General features: G+C 35.1%; 1 protein-coding gene across 2 annotated transcripts in view; it reads left to right on the top strand.

Moving 5' to 3' along the window:
• The window catches only part of LOC111158765 (ubiquitin protein ligase E3 component n-recognin 1), a 145,604-nt gene that overhangs the window by 22,223 nt on the left and 105,243 nt on the right, over positions 1-18,138 (top strand). For both annotated transcript variants that reach the window (XM_022521027.1, XM_022521035.1), the window contains exon 4: positions 9,430-9,540. In XM_022521027.1, the coding sequence (XP_022376735.1) occupies positions 9,430-9,540 (111 nt within the window). The remainder of the gene's footprint in view (positions 1-9,429; positions 9,541-18,138) is intronic.

Below are 18,138 nucleotides of genomic sequence, written 5' to 3'. Positions count from 1 at the left end.
CCTGCTTGGCAGGGAGTCTGCTTCTCCCTTTGACCCTCCCTCTTCTCATACTCTTTCTCTCTCTCAAATAAATAAATAAAATCTTTTTTAAAAAAAAGATTCTTTTCAAAATATGACTGTTTACTGACAGTGCATCTTGTCACCCAAGAGATCTGATGGAGATGTAAAATAAGACTAATGTTGTTTTGATGCTAACACAGCATCCATTTTGCAGCCCGTGGATCAAAGAGTCATTTCAACTTTCAAATCTTATTTAAGAAACACTTATCAGGGGCACCTGGGTGGCTGAGTGGGTGAAAGCCTCTGCCTTCAGCTCAGGTCATGATCCCAGGGTCCTGGGATTGAGCCCCACATCGGGCTCCCTGCGTATCTGTCTCTCTGCTTACTTGTGGTCTCTGTCTGTCAAATAAACAAATAAAATCTTTTTTTTTTTTTTTTTAAGAAACATACCCAAAAAAAAGAAAAAGAAAAAAGAAACATACTGTAAAACTACAGCTGCTATAGATAAGTGGTTCCTCTAATGGGTCTGGGCAAAGTAAATTGAAAAGTTTATAGAGAGGATTCATCATTTTAGATTAAGAACATTCATGATTCATGTGAAGAAGGAGAAAACATGAACAGGAATTTGGAAGAAGTTGATTCCAACCCTCAAGGATGACTTTGAGGGGTTCAGGACTTGATTGGAGGAAAACAACTGCAGATGTGATAGGAATAGCAAGAGAAATAAAATGAGAAGTGGAGCCTGAAGATGTGGCTGAATTTCTGCAAGCTCATGATAAAACTGTAATGGATGACGAGTTGCTTTTGATGGCTGAGCAGCAAAAGTGGTTTCTTGAGACAGAATCTACTGGTGAAGACTGTTGAAATGACAACAAAAGATTTAGAATATTCCATAAACATAGTTGATAAATTAGTGGCAGGTTTGGAGAGGATTGACTTCAATTTTGAAAGAAGTTCTAGTGTGGGTGAAATGCCATCAGATAACATTGTGTGGAACAGAGGAATTGTTCATTGAAGAGTCCGTCAATGTGGTATGCTTTTTTGTTGTCATATTTTAAGAAATTGTTGCAGCCATGCCTTCTCTAACAGCCACCACACTGATCAGTCAGCAGCCATCAACATCAAGGCAAGACCCTCCACCCCAAAAAGATTACCACTTATTGAAATCTTAGATGATGGCTAGCATTTTTAACAGTAAAATATTTTTAAATTAAGGTATATATACTTTTTTTTAACTATAATGGCACTTAATAATTTAAATAATAGACTACAGTATAGTATAAATGTAACTTTTATAAGTACTGGGAAACCAAAAAAGTCATTTGACTCACTTTATTATGCTATTTGCTGTATTTCAGTGGTGTGAAACTGAACCTGTATGATCTCTGAGATATGCCCATATTCATACAGTCTTCCCCTTTAATCAGAAATAAATGTCTCCAAATGAAGTTTATAAAGTTGTGAAAGAAGAAAATTCTCATGGTAGACTGTTATATGGAAATAGCAAAATATGTAAATTATTTATGCATAATAAATTATGCATTCAATTTTTGGTATTTCTTTTAAAACATATTGTATATATAATACTTAACCATAGTTTATTTTAACTATTACTTATTATTGGGGGAATGTAATTAGGATTCAGTTGTTTTTTTTTTTTATGGTAAGCAGTGTTGCTATAAACATCTTTTTTTAAAAGATTAATCTGTTTTAGAAAGTGTACATGTGAGCAGGGGGAGGGGCAGAGGGAGATGTGGAGAAACTCAAGCTGACTCCACACTGGGGCTCCTAATTCTCTACCCTAAGATCATGATCTAAGCCAAAATCAAGATTCAGATCCTTAACCAACTAAGCCACCCAGGCACCCTGCTATAAACATCTCTGTGTGTGAGTCACTTTTCTGTATGTAGGATTATTTCCTTAGGATAGGTTCTCAGAGGTGGAATTCCTGGTTTAAAAAATATGGACATTTCAGGAAATAAAAAACAAGCCTCAGATTAGGTGGAAGTATACAATACATGTATGTGATAAAGGACTGGTATCCAAAACATACAAAGTACTCTTAAACAGTAAGAAAATTAACAATCCAGTTTAAAAATGGGCAAAAGATTTGAAACAGACTTCACCAAGGAGATGTATAAATGGTCAGCAAGTACATGAAAAATGCTTAGCATCATCTGTTTTTAAAGCAAGAATGAAGTACCACTACATACCTATTAGTATGGCCAAAATCCAAAGCACTAACAGTTAACACCATATGCTGATGAAGTTAGGAGCAACAGGAACTCTTATTCATTCCTGAGGGAAATGCAAAATGGTACAACTACTTTGGAAAACATTTTGGCAGTTTCTTGCAGAAGTAAACATACTGTAACCATATGATCCAGCAGTTGTGTTCCTTAATATTTACCCAAATAAACTGAAAACTGCACAAGAATGTTTATAGCAGCTTTTTTCACATTTTCCAAAACTTGGAAGCAACCAAGATGTCTATCAATAGATGAATGGATAAACCAACTTTAGTATACCATTACAATGGAATATTCTTGAGTGATAAAAAGAAATGAGCTATTAAAAGAGATGACAGGACCTTAAATGATCATATTGCAATGTGAAGGAAGCTACTGTGAAAGCCTACATGCTGTGTGGTTCTAGCTGTATCACATTCTGGGAAAGGCAACACCGTGGAGACTAAAAAGTAGAGCCTGACAATGGTGGTGAGAGGGATGGAGGAATGAATAGGTGGAGCACAGGAGATATTTAGGGTAGTAAAACTATTCTGTATGATACTGTAGTGGTATATACATGTCATTATTAATACGTTAGAACAAAAAAAGTGTGCAACGCAGAGAACCCTAATATAAATTATGGACTTTAGTTAATAATGTATCAAAAAATAATGTATCAACATTGACTTACCAGTTGCAACAAATGTATCACTCCAATACAAGGTGTCAATAATAGGGGAAACTGATGGGGGTGGGGAAGTAGAGGTATATGGGAACTTGGTATTTTCTGCTTATTTTTTCTTTAAACCTAAAACTGTTCTACAAAAGTCTGTTAATTTTTAAAAATGAATTTCAAAGTTTCCTAGTACCTTTTATAAAGTGCCTCATGAAAGAATTACACCAAATGTACTACAATTAGGGGATAGAATCTCACAGAACCTGCAGAAACCTTTAAATAGAAACCCTTTAAACTAAAACCTATCAAACTGAACCCAACTTAAAACAATTTTTCCTCCACTTCATTGAAAAGTATTTTCTTGATTGTTCTTAGTTGTTTCTCTTTGCTTATTCTGGAATGGTGAGTATGAAATATCCCTGCATTGCTACTTTGCCATCTTCCTGGATCATAGGAACAAGGCTGTTTATTTTGCCATCATCCTTGCTGATTTGATAAGTAGACTAAATTCCAGGAAGCCATGATCACAATAATGTAGCTTTGATCAAATAGAACCAAAATAGTGTGGCTGAGTTCACCTAATTAGGGTCTTCTCGTACCTTGGAAGCTGATACCAAAGCCAGGCCAGCTTCTAACATTGGTATCCTTTTATTGAACACATTGCAGGGTCAGTTAGAATAAATCTGAAGAAGAAAACAAAGCCCACTACCAGTCTTCTTTTTCTCTGTCCCTTTGCCACGTTTGTCTCTATTTTCATTTACTAAATTGCAATGATATGTTTACGTGTCCTTCATCCCCATCTGACTGAAAACTCTGCAGGACAAGGCCCAGGTCTCATATACTTTACACCTCCTGTGTCTTTCATAGTACCTGGAATATGGAGGCTTTCAGCAAACGCCTCTTGAAGTTTTGGGATCAAAAGGACTAGACCATAGGTAGAGCTGATATCTAACATTTAATTATAAAGATAATCATGAGGGTCTATTTTAACATCAGCCTGCTGTAATCTTACATGATGAGATTTATATTCTTATATTGTCTTTGAAACAACAGCACTAAAAATAATTAATTTATCCAGGCAATATAATAAAACTACCTTTTAAAAAATTCAAACAATACAGGAAAATATAAATAAAAATTATAGTTGCCATTCTGTCTCATTGTACTTTCTTTATTAAACTGAATACAATTTAGTGTATATACATCCTTACAAATCTTTATGTATTTACAAACATGCACACACATTTACATGTTTAGGACGGGTGTGTATATGTGTGTGTATATAAATGGATCTTAAACTATATATCCTGTCTTGCAATTTGTTTTCAGCCTAACAGTATGTAAAGGGAATAATTCTATGTTGATACGTATAACAACTCTCCTGCCTTATTAATTGTTGCATGTATTCATTTGTGAGATTATATCACCATATATGTATTTAACCCTCCCCTTTTTTAGACAATTATGTTGTTTCCAGCTCTTCACTGACCAATAATATTGGAATGTACACATATACCTTTGTTTTCATATGAACCAGTGCATATATATATCCAAGAATGCCTGATGCTAGATATTTAGAGGTAGATTTTCTGGATTGAAGGGTATATGCATTTAAAATTTTGTTAGATTTTTGCCAAATATTTTCCTTGAATTACCATGAGCTTACATTCTCAGTAAAAGACTATGAAAATGGGAGCGCCTATGTGGCTTTGTTGGTTAGGTGTCTGCCTTCAGCTCAGGTCATGGTCTTGGGTCCTGAGATTGAGCCCCACGTTGGGCACCCTGCTCAGCAGACAGTCTGCTTCTCCCTCTCTCTCTGCCCCTCACCCCCACTTGTGCTCTCTATCTCTCTCAAATAAAAATCTTTTTTAAAAAATATGAAAATGCTCTTTTTCCACAGCTGTCCCCAACCTTTATTTAATCAGTCTTTTCTTTTACATTTTGCCATCTGTTAGATTTCAGATTATTGAAGAATGTCATTACTTTAAGTTGCATATCTATTTGTAGTATTAACATCTTTTCATATTTTAAATGTATATTCAATTTCTTTTGTGTTACTATTTCTTTACTCATTTTTCTATTGTTTTTTTAACTTATTGCTATGTTACATACTTCACAAATATTTTCTTAATAATGTTTTTGTTTTTTAAAAACTTCTTTTAAGTGAGATTTATTGAGATAAAGTTTATATAAAATAAAATCTACACTTAAGGTGTACAGTTTGAGGTTTTCACAAACATTATATAGTTCAGTAACCATTGCCACGATCAAGATAGTTTGCTCATCTGCCAAATTCCTTTGCATTCAGTTGTCTTGTCTCCATATCCCTGGTTCCTGGTAGTCACTGAACTGTTTTCTGCCCCTATATTTTTGCCTTTTCAGAATGTCGTGTAAATGAAATCAAATAGTATGTAGTGTTTCCTGTTTGGCTTTTTTCTCTTAGCGTATTGCCTTTGAGATCCTCTCATATATCAGCATTTGTTCCTTTTTATTGCTGAATAGTATGCCTTTGTGGGGATCTGCTACAATTTATTATCTTCATCATTGGTGCACATTTGAGTTGTTTCCAGATTTTTTTTTTTTTTAGGTTTTTTAAATTTATTTGACAGAGATCACAAGTAGGCAGAGAGGCAGGCAGAGAGAGAGGGGGAAGCAGGCTCCCTGCTGAGCAAAGAGCCTGATGCGGGGCTCAATCCCAGGACCCTGGGATCATGACCTGAGCCGAAGGCAGAGGCTTAACCCACTGAGCCACTCAGGTGCCCCTGTTTCCAGCTTTTAAATAAAGCTTCTTTAAACATTCATGTACAAGTCTTTGTGTGGGCAAATGTTTGCATTTCATTTGGGTAACCTAGAAGTAGGATTGCTTAATCATAAGTTAAGTGTATGTTTGATTTTATAAGATCTGTTTTCTGCCTTTTAACTTGATTTACGCTGTCATTTGTCCTGACATTTTAAATATGTATGTTGTTAAATTTGCCATATTTTTTAAGGCTTCTAAATTTTGTGCCTTGCTTCTATGCCATTCCCTATTCTAAGATGATGCTTTTACTTTTTTAAAAAGAAGATTTTATTTATTTATTTGACAAAGAGATAGAGCCAGAGGGCACAAGTTGGGGGAATGACAGAGGGAGAGGGAGAAGCAGTCTCCCCACTGAGCAGGGAGCCCAATGCAGGGCTTGATTCCAGATCCCTGGGATCGTGACCTGAGCTGAAGGCAGACCCTTAACTGACTGTGCAACCCAGGTGCCCCTAGTCTGTCAGTTTTAATGGTATCTTTAATTCTTCTTACTACCTGTATAATAGTTAATAATCTTATGTTACTTTCTCTTCCACTTGTCCCAGTTTTTAATTGTAGCCCTTCTGATTGTTAGATCATACAATGTTTACATTCTTCATCCATGTCCTTACTTTTGATTTGTTCTTAACTCTGCAACTAAATTTGTAAAATGTTCACCATTTGTCCTTTTTCTCAGGTCTTTCTAGTCATCTCTTGGTCAGATGAAGCTCATACTCTAAGGGTTGATGAACTAGTTTGTGGGTCAAATCTGATTCACTGCCTGTTTTTGTATGGCCTGCAAACTAAGTTTGTTTTTATATTTCTAGATGATTGGAGAAAGATAAGAAAAGTAATAATTTATGATACATGAAAATTATGTGAAATTAAAATTTCTATTTCATGAAAATTATATAAAATTAAATTCTAGTACCCATAAATCAAGCTTTATTGGAATATATCCATGCTCTTTTATGTATTTATTGTCTATGGCTCTTTCTGCACTACAACAGTAGATTTGAGTAATTCAGCAGAGATTATATCACCTGAAAAGCCTAATATATTTACTGTCTGTTCCCTTTTTTTTTTTTTTAAGTAGGCTCCTTTCTCAGCATGGACCCCAACAGATGGCTTGAACTCACGAGTTCAAGTCCTAAGCTGAGATCAAGAGTCACATGTTTAACTGACTGAGCCTTTTAGGCTTCCCACTACTTGTTTCTTTATACATAAAGTGTGCTGATCTCTATTCAAGTAGATTCCTCAGGAGAGGCTCATGTATACAGTATTCCTGATGTTCTGACATGTTCAAAATTCTATTTTTATAGATTGGTTAGCGATAACATCCTTGAGTTGCATTTTCTTTCCTTGAAGACACAGCTCTGCTATTGTCTTGTTTTATATGTTGTCATTGAGAAGTCTGATAACAGTCTAATTTTCTTGCTACTGTTGTTATTTCATCTTTTTGCCAGAAAGCCTTACGACATTTATCTTTACAGTTTTAGAACTTTAGTAGGATATACTTCAGAGCTGATCATCCTAGGTGAGTTTTACTGACTCATGGGTACTTCCAGTGTGTAGACTCAGGTCTTCTTTTATTTTAGGAAGTTTCCTTGGATTACAGTTTTAAATATCAGCTCTGTTCCATTGTTTAGATTTTCTTCTTTGGTGACTCCAGTCATGCCTATTTTCTGTTGCAACCCCCTTCTCTCTAACCCTGTATTTAATTACCGCATTTTCATTTCTTAATTGCTTTTCCTGCTTTGTTTAGTGTTATGTATTATATTTTCATTTGAACCTATTGTCTTGGGCACCTTGTAATTTAGAATTCATTTCTGATAGGATTTTCTAGTTCTCTTCTGGGTTTTTTTTGTTTGTTTGTTTGTTTTCCTGAGTTCAGTCAGGTCTCATTTATTCCTTTTTTGTCCACTTCTGTTCTTAGTTTCTTTATTTCTAATTAAAGGTGCTTTAATCTGATTGAGGACTTTCATATCCCCCAGATGCTTGTTTGAGGCTATGTAATTAAGTTTGGAGCCTTATATTACAATTTCCTGTAGCTTTGTGATTGGATTTTGGCTCTTACTGCAATTTTGGCCTTTCTTTTTTGGTAATAGTTTTGTATGAATGTGGTCTACCTCTATTCTTTTTTATTTCATGGATAGGGTCCACAAGTGGTCTCTTCTGTCAGTTGCCCTCTTCTGTGTAATTTCTTTTATAGATGATGCTGATGGTAGAAGTGAGGTGAGGAGAGCATTTGGCTTGTGTTTCTCTCATTTCTGTAGGATCCTTAATTTTCCCCTTTTTTTTTCCCTTGTTTCATTTACTGCCACACTGTTCAGGGCTTATCACCTTTTTTTAAAAAAACATATTTTGGGGCGCCTGGGTGGCTCAGTGGGTTAAGCCTCTGCCTTCAGCTCAGGTCATGATCCCAGGTTCCTGGGATCGAGCCCCGCATCGGGCTCTCTGCTCACCCGGGAGCCTGCTTCCTCCTCTCTCTCTGCCTGCCTCTCTGTCTACTTGTGATCTCTCTCTCTGTCGAATAAATAAATAAAATATTTTAACAAAAAATAAAAATAAAAAAAAATAAAATAAAAAAACAAATTTCATTTTCCTCCAAAAGCAACACTTCTTTCAAGTTGCCACTTCTGGTCATGCTCATTTTTTATCTTTCCCTGGGAACTGCCTCGTCTCAGCCTATGTTCCCCAGTATTGGGCGTGGCTTTGTATGTGCTTCATCTAAGTCCTCTATACTCTTCTGTTTTCTTTCTTGGAGCCTCTTAAGACCCTCTCTCGTCTGCATTTGTAGGCTTGAAGCTATAGGCAATAGGAACTCTAATGGAACAAGTCATTTGAAGCCTGTGGAATGTATTTTTCATCTCTCAGTAATGCTGCAGACATGAATCCTGTGTGGTTTTCTTGCTCTCCTTGTTTATGTTTTGGAGGAAGATTTTGGGGAAGATTCAAAATCAGGCCATAGTCATCATCCTCTATCTGGATTCATGTATGTTGCATCATTTTTGTTGTTGTTGTTGTTTGCAGGAACTCTGAAAGGAAGAGTAAATAGTAACTAATAATAATAAAAGTAAATAATTTTAGTTTCAGTGGAACATCAAATAGATGTAAATACTGTAAACATTTCTTAACTATGTAAGTATTATAATGATTTTTAGAAGTGTGTTTAAGCAGAAAAATGTCATTACTCAAGCATTCTAGGTGTTGCATAGTGGGTTGGGTTTTTTTGCATACTTCATAGTCTGTTCTCCACTAGTACACAATTTTAAAAATTATTATTTAAAAATTAGGTGTTTCGGGGCACTTGGGTGGCTCAGTTGGTTAGGCGACTGCCTTCGGCTCAGGTCATGATCCTGGAGTCCTGGGATCGGGTCCCACATCAGGCTCCCAGTTCCACGGGGAGTCCGCTTCTCCCTCTGACCTTCTCCTTGCTCATGCTCTCTCTCGCTGTCTGTCTCTCTCAAATAAATAAAAATTTAAAAAAATATTTGAAAATTAGATGTTTCAAAGCATATTTGTTTCAAAATTTTGTCAATTTTGAAGGCTCATTTTTATTGTGATTAAGTGTTCAGATTTTTATTTATTTTGGTTAACTAAAGTGGGTTTTGGTTTATTTGGTTTCTGTTATATTAATGGCAGTTATGTTTTAAGTATCGGGGAGCATTTGTTATTTGAGTCATCTTCATCCTCCTTGCTTTGTAATATGTTTTAAAGTCAAGACAAATTCATTTTTCATTTATCAGATGCATACTTCTACTGGAGGGGGATTTTGTGATTGTGGAGACACAGAGGCATGGAAAACTGGCCCATTTTGTGTAAGTCATGAACCTGGAAGAGCAGGTACTACAAAAGAGGTAAGAGTACTATTTTTAAAAATTACTAATTATTTTAAGCTTGATGCAGTTAGGTAGAAAGAAATGTTACATTATGGGTTAAACTCAATTCCATTAAGAATCCTGGTTTTTAATGTTCCAGTATTTAAATGTAAGGAGTTTTATTCTACTCTTTATTTATTTGTCTAAAGAGTGAATTTCTTAGTTCTGTTTGTTAAGCAGTCAATTTGATAGGCAAGAGTAATATATAAGGCTAAAAGAGCAAATGGAACAGTAGAATTGACATGTAACTTCAATAATTAGTTTTCTTAAAAAAATTACTTTTCTTAAAGAAAAAACAGTCAATAAATTGATTATCTACTAAACATCCTAATCAAGAAAAGTGAGTAAGCCCAGATAAAGGCTATTAGGAAGGACAATGAGGAAATAATTATAGACCTGCAGATACAGAAGAAATTAAAAGGGTTATAAAAGACTCTTTATAAGACTATGTGCAAATACATTTGAAAACTGGGTTATTTTATCAAGCTATATAAAATTTCATCATTTATTCAAACATGGAGAAAACTTGAACAGTTAATAACCAATGTAGAAATTCAGAATGTTGTCACAAGAAAGTACTTCCTAAGAAGTACTTCCTATGTTCAAATGATTTCAGAGTGACCCTTTTGAAAAACTGCAAGAAATAGTTTTTGTACTCTTTTTTTTTTTTTTTTTTAAGATTTTATTTATTTGCCAGAGAGAGAGAGAGAGAGTACACACAAGCAGGCAGAGAGGCAGGCAGAGGCAGCGAGAGAAGCAAGCTCCCTGCCGAACAAGGAGCCCAATTCGGGACTCGATCCCAGGACCCTGGGATCATGACCTGAGCTGAAAGCAGCTGCTTAACCAACTGAGCCACCCAGGTGTCCCCAGTTTTTGTACTCTTTAAACTGTTCCAGATAATCCTCTAGCAATGAATACCCCGAACCCCCAGATTTTGATCTCTTTAAGTACCATTACCCACTAAAAGAACTCAGGGCTTGTAAAAATACCTGATCAGGTCTGAGTCAAGGATTAAGTAAGCTTATGAGGATGAGTTTGTGTCTAAAGAATCTAGGACCCAGCATGAAAGGGCTGTCATTGACCAGAGTTGGACAATTAGAGCATCAAAATAATACTAATTACAGTAACTGCTGTAACTGATTGAGTCATAATATATGAAAATTCATGAGTTCCTAGTAACACCAAAGAGAACTTTAATAATTTTGCCATGGCAGTGGTTATTATATCAATTTCTCACACTGAAACCTGGTAATTAAAAGAATGAACTAAGCATTTATTCCACCTCTTTTTTTTTTTTTTTTTTTTAAGATTTTATTTATTTGTTTTAGAGGAAGAGAGAGTGTGAGCAAGAGTTGGGGGAGGGACATAGGGAGAGAGAGAATCCGAAGCACACTACACCCTGAACTTACTCTAAACTTGGAGCCGTACTCGGGGCTCTATCCCAGGACCCTGAGATCATGATCTGAGCCAAAATTGAGAGTTGGACACTTAACCAACTGAGCCACTCAGGTACCCCTGTTCCACCATTTCAATAGGAATTGTATTTCGTGGTAAACAAGTATTTCCAGTTTACAAGGTAAAGCTCTTCTTTCTGGGTGAATGCTACCTAGCTAATAGAGAAGGGATAATAGGATTAGAATAATTAACATTTTGCAAACCTTGAAGAAATATTTGATTCAGGCAAGTTCATTAATGGATGCTAAACCCATTAAGATATGAACAATATTCACATAGTTCTAAATTGTCATCTCATGGATCACTTGCTAGGCATAAAAGAAAAAAGTGAAACTTTAAGTGGAGGTATTATATTGTCATCTCCTGAAACTGGTCATTGGTATTAGCATCATTACTAATAATGGAGTGAGATGGCATAATGAGCCTCCTCACAGGATGTAAAATAAAGTACATAGGTTAACATCTCAAAATCAGCTCACTTTGGTGGTACATGTGCTAAAATTGGAATGACAAAGAGAAGATTAACATGGCCCCTATGCAAGGATGACACACAGATTTGTGAAGTATTCTATATTTTTATGATTTCACTCATATGTGGAATTCAAGAAACAAAACAGATGAGCATAAGGGAAAGGGAAAAAAAAGAGAGGGAGACAACCATAAGAGACTCTTAACTATAGAGAATAAACTGAGGGTTGCTGGGGGCAGGGGATGGGCTATATGGGTGATGGGTATTAAGAAGGGCACTTGTGATAAGCACTAGCTATTATATGTAAGTGATGAATCTCTAAATTCTACTCCTGAAACTAGTATTACACTATATGTTAACTAAAATTTAAATAAAAATTTGAAATATTGGGAAAAAAATAAATAAAAGTTCATAAAAAATTTTTAAAAAATGAGTTAATGTAACATACCATATAAACAGAGTAAAAAACAAAACCACATGATCATCTTAGTAGATGTAGCAAAAGCATTTGACTAAATCCAACACACTTAACAAACTGAAAACAGACTGGAACTTCCTCAACCCTAATAGAGGACATTATGAAAAACTCCTAGCTATAAATATATTAGATACTTTCCCTCTGAGATCAGGAACAAGACAAAGATTCTGCTCTTGTCACATCTATTCAATACTGTATTAGAGGTTCTGGCTAGGGCAATTAGTAATGCAAGAAAAAGAAGTAAAAGGCATCCAGATTGGAAAGGAAAAAGTAGAACTAGCTCTATTTGCAGATGACATGATTTTGTATATGGAAAGTCTTAAGGAATCCACACAAAAAAATTATTAGAACTATAAGTTCAGCAAGAATGTAGGATACAAGATAATTATACAGAAATCACTTGCTTTATACATCAGTAATCAAAAATCTGAAGAAGAAATTGAGAAAAAAATTCCATATTGGAATATTCTATTCCAATAATTCCATATTCCATATTATGGTATCAAAGAGAATACAATATTTAGAAATAACTTAGCAAAAAAGCATAAAATTTATATTCTTTCACTGTTGAAAGAAATTAAGGATGATCTCAATAAATGGAAAAACATCCCACTTTTTTTTTAAAGTTTTTATTTTTAATTCCAGTTAGTTAACATGAAGGGTAATATTAGTTTCAGGTGTACAATATAGTGATTCAACAATTCCATACATCACCAGTGCTCATCATGACTAGTGTGCTCCTTAATCCCTATCACCTATTTCATCCATCTCTCTACACACTTCCCCTCTGGTAACCATCAGTTTGTTTTCAGTAGTTAAAAACCTATTTCTTGGTTTGATTCTCTCTCTTTTTCTTCTTTCTCCTTTGCTCATTTGTTTCTTGAATTCCATGAGTGAAATCATATGGTATTTTGAAGACTGAAAATTGTTAATGTGGCAGTCCATTGGGTATTTTTTCCCTAGCACCACCAAGAGATTAAACTTACTTCTCCATTGACACTGACGAGGTATCCCACAAATTTAACTCAAGTCTGATACTCTCTGCTTGGTGATAACATCAGATTCCAGAGATTAAGGGCATAGTCTCACAAGCTTCCCCCATTTTAGATATCACTTGGAAGTCTAGGTTCTCTTTGCTTTTGCTTCTGACCAATTGGCTATAAATCAGAGATTCTCATAACCCTCTCTTCGGATTCCATTGATTTACTAGAGCAGCTCATATAACTAAGGAAATGAGATTTCCTAGATTAACTAGATTACCTATGTATTATAAAGGACTGTACTTTAGAAACAGCCAGATGGAAGAGGTGCATAGGGCAAGATATTTGGGGATGGGTTGTGGATTTTGTATGCCTTTGAGTGCACCACTCTCCCTAGATCTCTGTGTGTTCACCAACCTAGAAGTTTCCCCAAATCTTGTCCTTTTGGGTTTTTATGGATGTTTCACTATATAGGCGCATGATTGATTGAATCATTGGTCATTGGTCGTTGATTCAACCTTTAGCCCCTTTTCCCTCTCCAGAGGTCAGGGGATAAGACTTGAAGTTCCAACCTTCAGATCCCCTGGCAACCAGCCTCCATCCTTAGTTGCTTTCTAAAAGTCACTTCATTGGGGCGCCTGGGTGGCTCAGTGGTTTAAGCCGCTGCCTTCGGCTCGGGTCATGATCCCGGGTCCTGGGTTCGAGCCCCGCGTCGGGCTTTCTGCTCAGCGGGGAGCCTGCTTCCTCCTCTCTCTCTGCCTGCCTCTCTGCCTGCTTGTGATTTCTCTCTGTCAAATAAATAAATAAAAATCTTTAAAAAATAAAAAAATAAAAAAATAAAAGTCACTTCATTAACATAATGAAAGACTTTAAAAATTCCTCCCTACACTTTGGAAATTCCAAGGTTTTAGGAGCTGTATACCAGAAATGGTGAAGACCAAATATAGTTCTTCCTATACATCAGAATATCACAGGCCATATGCTCCAGTTAATCTACAGATTCAATACAGTTCCTATCAGAATTCCAACTGGGAAATTTTTTTCTCTATTTTAGTAATTGACAAGCTTACATTAAAATTTATATGGAATTATAAGGGACCCAGAATAGCCAAAACAACCTTGAAAAAGAACAAATTTGGAGAACTCACACTTCCCTATTTCAAAACCTACTACAAAACAACAGTAATCAAGACAATGTGGTATGACATAATGATAAACAGAGATTATGAGGATAGGTTTGAGAGCCCAGAAATAAACCCACCTGTCTGTGGTTAGCTGTTTTCAACCAGAATATGAAGGGCATTCACTAGGAAAAGAATAGTCTTTTTATCAAATGGTACCAGAACAACTAGATAGCCACATGCAAAAGAATGAGTCTGAAAAAAAAAAAAAAAAAAAAAGAATGAGTCTGGATCCCTAGCTTATATCATACATGAAAATTAGCTCAAAATGGATCAAAGACCTAAAGGTGAGAACTAAAACTATAAAACTCTTAGAAGAAAACATAGAGGTAAATCTTTATTACCTCATATTTGGCAGTGGATTGATAGACATGACAGCAAAAGTCTGAGTAATAAAAGAAAAAATAGATAATTGGACTTTACCAAAGGACACTGTCAAGAAAATGAAAAGCCTACAGAATGGGAGAATTATGTTTGCAAATCATGTTATCTAATAAGGGACTCATATCTAGAACTTAAAAAGAGCTCTTAAAACTCCATAAGAAAAAGACAACCCAGTTTTTAAAACCTGCAAATAGTAATTTCTTCGTGAATAGTCATTTCTTCAAAGAGTATATATACATGGATACACACGCAGCTAGTAAGCACATGAAAAGATGCTTAGCATTATTACTCATTAAGGAAATGCAAACCAAAATCATGACATTCTTTTTCATACCCACTAATGGCTATAATCAAAAAGGCAAATAATAACAAGTGTTAGAATGTGACAAAGTTGGAGCCCTCATACACTTTGGTAGAAATGTAGAATAGTGCAGCCACTTTGGAAAATAGTCTAGCAGTTCTTCAAATGATTAAAAGTAGAGTTAACATAACACTCCAGTAACTCTACTTCTAGGTATATCCTCAAAATAATTGAAAACAGTTCAAGCAAATATTTAGACATAAATGTTCATGGTAACATTATTCATAATAGTATTATTAGAGAATAATATATTACTCATAATAAAAGTAGAAACAACTCAATGTCAATCAACTGATTAATGGATAAACAAATGTGAGTAAATTGGTACAATGCATTATTTGGCTATAAAAGGAAAGTAATGAAACATGCTTCCGTTTGGAGGAACCCTGAAAACATTATGCTAAGTGAAAGAAGCCAATTATAAAAGATCACATTATATGACTACATTTAAATGAAATGTCTGGAATAGGCACATTTAAAGGGACAGAAAATGGGGTAGTGGTTCTTTAGGTCTAGGGGCATGGAGTCATTGGGCGGCAGAGGAAGAAATCACTAAGGAGTGTTTTTGTTTTTGTTTTTTTGAGGTGATGAAACTGGTCTAAAACTGATGTGATAGTTACAAATATGTGTAAATAAACTAAAACCATTAAATAGTATATTTTGAGTGAGTTATATAGTATGTGAATTATATCTTAAGCTGTTAAAAAAATTGAAGTACCTAGAGCTTCACTTATGAAATATGTATATTTTTTAATATTGATTTGAGAGAGAGATTGCATGGGTTCATGTCCATTAAGGGATAGAGGGAGAGGGACAGAGAATCTCAAGCAGACTCCCCATGGAGCATGGAGCCTTTCACAGGGCTCCATCTCACGACCCATGATATCATTCATGATCTGAGCCGAAATCATGAGTGGGATGCTTAAGTGACTGAGCCATCTGGCCCCACTTAACGAAATACTCTTGATAAAAATGTTTAGCCCGAACTTAGTAAAACCTTGAGGTTTAACTTTTAGAAAATACAGGGGAGACATGAACACGATAAAGAAGACCACAAGGAAGATAAGTATAAAATGTAGGACATTTCAAGGTAAATCTAGAGTGTAGGAGTTTTTATAGGAAATATGGCCTAGTTTCTGTCATGAAGAACAAAAGGCTGGAAGTGGAGATGGGAGATTCATTTAGATGTAAATGACCTAGACATAATAACCAAATGCTAGATATTTTGGGAAGAATTAGGAAAACTGAATATGACCAAGACATTAGAGAATACTTAAAAATTATTAATGTTACTAGATATAATAATGGCATCATAAGTATGTAAGAAAATTCTTTTTTTTTTTTTTAAGATTTTATTTATTTATTTGACAGAGAGAGATCACAAGTAGGCTGAGAGGCAGGCAGAGAGAGAGGAGGAAGCAGGCTCACTGCTGAGCAGAGAGCCGGACGCGGGGCTCGATCCCAGGACCCTGAGACCATGACCCGAGCCGAAGGCAGCGGCTTAATCCACTGAGCCACCCAGGCGCCCCAGAAAATTCTTTTTTTAGAAATGCATGTTAAGTATCTAGGTTTAGAACATGACCAATACCTTAAAATACTAGAAAAAAATATATGGAAAAATAACAATTATTGAATTTAGGTAAAAGTGTCTTTATTATAATGATCTTCCTGTTTTTCCACATTTAAAAAATTTTACTGGTTAAAAATAAAAACCAGTCAACTTAATACCAAATAAATAACAAAAATATAGAAACTGTCCTTAAGCATACAAGGGGGAAAAGATAAAGTTTCCAGATTTGTTATGTAAAGCCAACATTATATTGATCTCATATCTGACAAAATAGAGAATGCACAGGTCAGTTTTATTAATCATTGTTATGCTGAAATGCTAAATAAAACATTAGTGAGTGAAATCAAGTCTTTTCAAACAGTGTAACACTATCATGCTTACCTTCCTGGAATGAACTCCTCTTGGAATTCACTTGTGAAACCGTTAATCCTGGCACTTTCTGGAAAAGGAGCCTCTTTTTAAAAATCATGATACCTGGAAAACCTAAGTATGTTAACTGAAAAATGGAAACTAGAGTAGAGTTTAGTCAAGTTACTGGTTACAGAACTCATTTTAAAAACCATTAGTTTTTCTGTTTAATGTATTCAACAAATATTACTTTAATACCCTTACAAGCAATAATATCTTTTAGAAAATGTAATGGGAGGGGCGCCTGGGTGGTACAGTTGGCTAAGCATCCAAGTCTTGGTTTAGGCTTGGGTTGTGATCTCAGGGTCTTAAGATCGAGCCCCATGTTGGGCTCTGTGCTCAGTGTGAAATCTGCTTCAGATTCTCTTAGCCTCTCTCTCTGCCCCTCCTGCTATGTTCTCTCTCTCTCTCTCTCTTCCTCTCTAAAATAAAGAGATCTTGAGGGGAAAAAAGGAAAATTTAATGGGAGAGGGATGCTCGGCTGGCTCAGTCAGTGGAGCAAATGACTTTTGATCGGGGTTGTGAGTTCAAGCCCCATGTTAGGTACAGAGATTTTTTTTTTTTTTTTTTTTTTTAATGGAAGAGAAGATCTCATTCAAATAGCATGAGAAAAAAATATAATAACTTGGAAAAAATAAATCTGCACCTCTGTTTTAAGAAACTTGAAAAGTGTACTCTAACAGGCATGAAAGAAAAAAATAATCAAGAGATACACTTCATTCTTGGATTGGAAGATTCAATACTACAAAAAAAAATCAATATTAAAATTTTTTCTAGAGTTAATCCACAAAATCACTATATTCCCAACCAGAATAACAGCCAAATATTCTTTTGGAACTTGACAAAGTTATCAGAAGTTCTTCTGGAAAAATAATCTGTGAGAATTGTCAGGGAAAGTTGAAATAAAGAATTACGAGTGTGAGTAGGTGTAACAGATTTAAATGTATTAAAGAGCTCTAGTAATCCAAATACTGTGATTCTTGCTACAGGAGTAGACAGCAAAGAATGGAATAGAAAAGAAAATCTAAATCCAAATTGTTAGTAAAGATAGCACTTAAGATTGGTGGTGATATGTAACGGGCTACCCATTTGAGGGAAAAAAATATTAAGCTTGATCAGATAAATTCCAGAAATATCAATGATTTTTAAAAGCTTTTTTTTTTTTTTAAAGAAAAGAAATTATAAACTTGTTAGGAAATATGAGTGAATTTTTTAAAATAATCTTGAAGTAGGTTGGGCCTTTCTAACATTTTTTTGAAACTTCAGAAGCCATAAAAAGGAAAAGATTGAT

This window comes from Enhydra lutris, unplaced genomic scaffold (genome assembly GCF_002288905.1).
Source record: "Enhydra lutris kenyoni isolate GAN:26980312 unplaced genomic scaffold, ASM228890v2 scaffoldscaffold4, whole genome shotgun sequence".
Classification (NCBI taxonomy): domain Eukaryota; kingdom Metazoa; phylum Chordata; class Mammalia; order Carnivora; family Mustelidae; genus Enhydra; species Enhydra lutris.
Note: the sequence above shows the minus strand (reverse complement) of the source record. Positions and strands in the feature narration are given on the sequence as shown.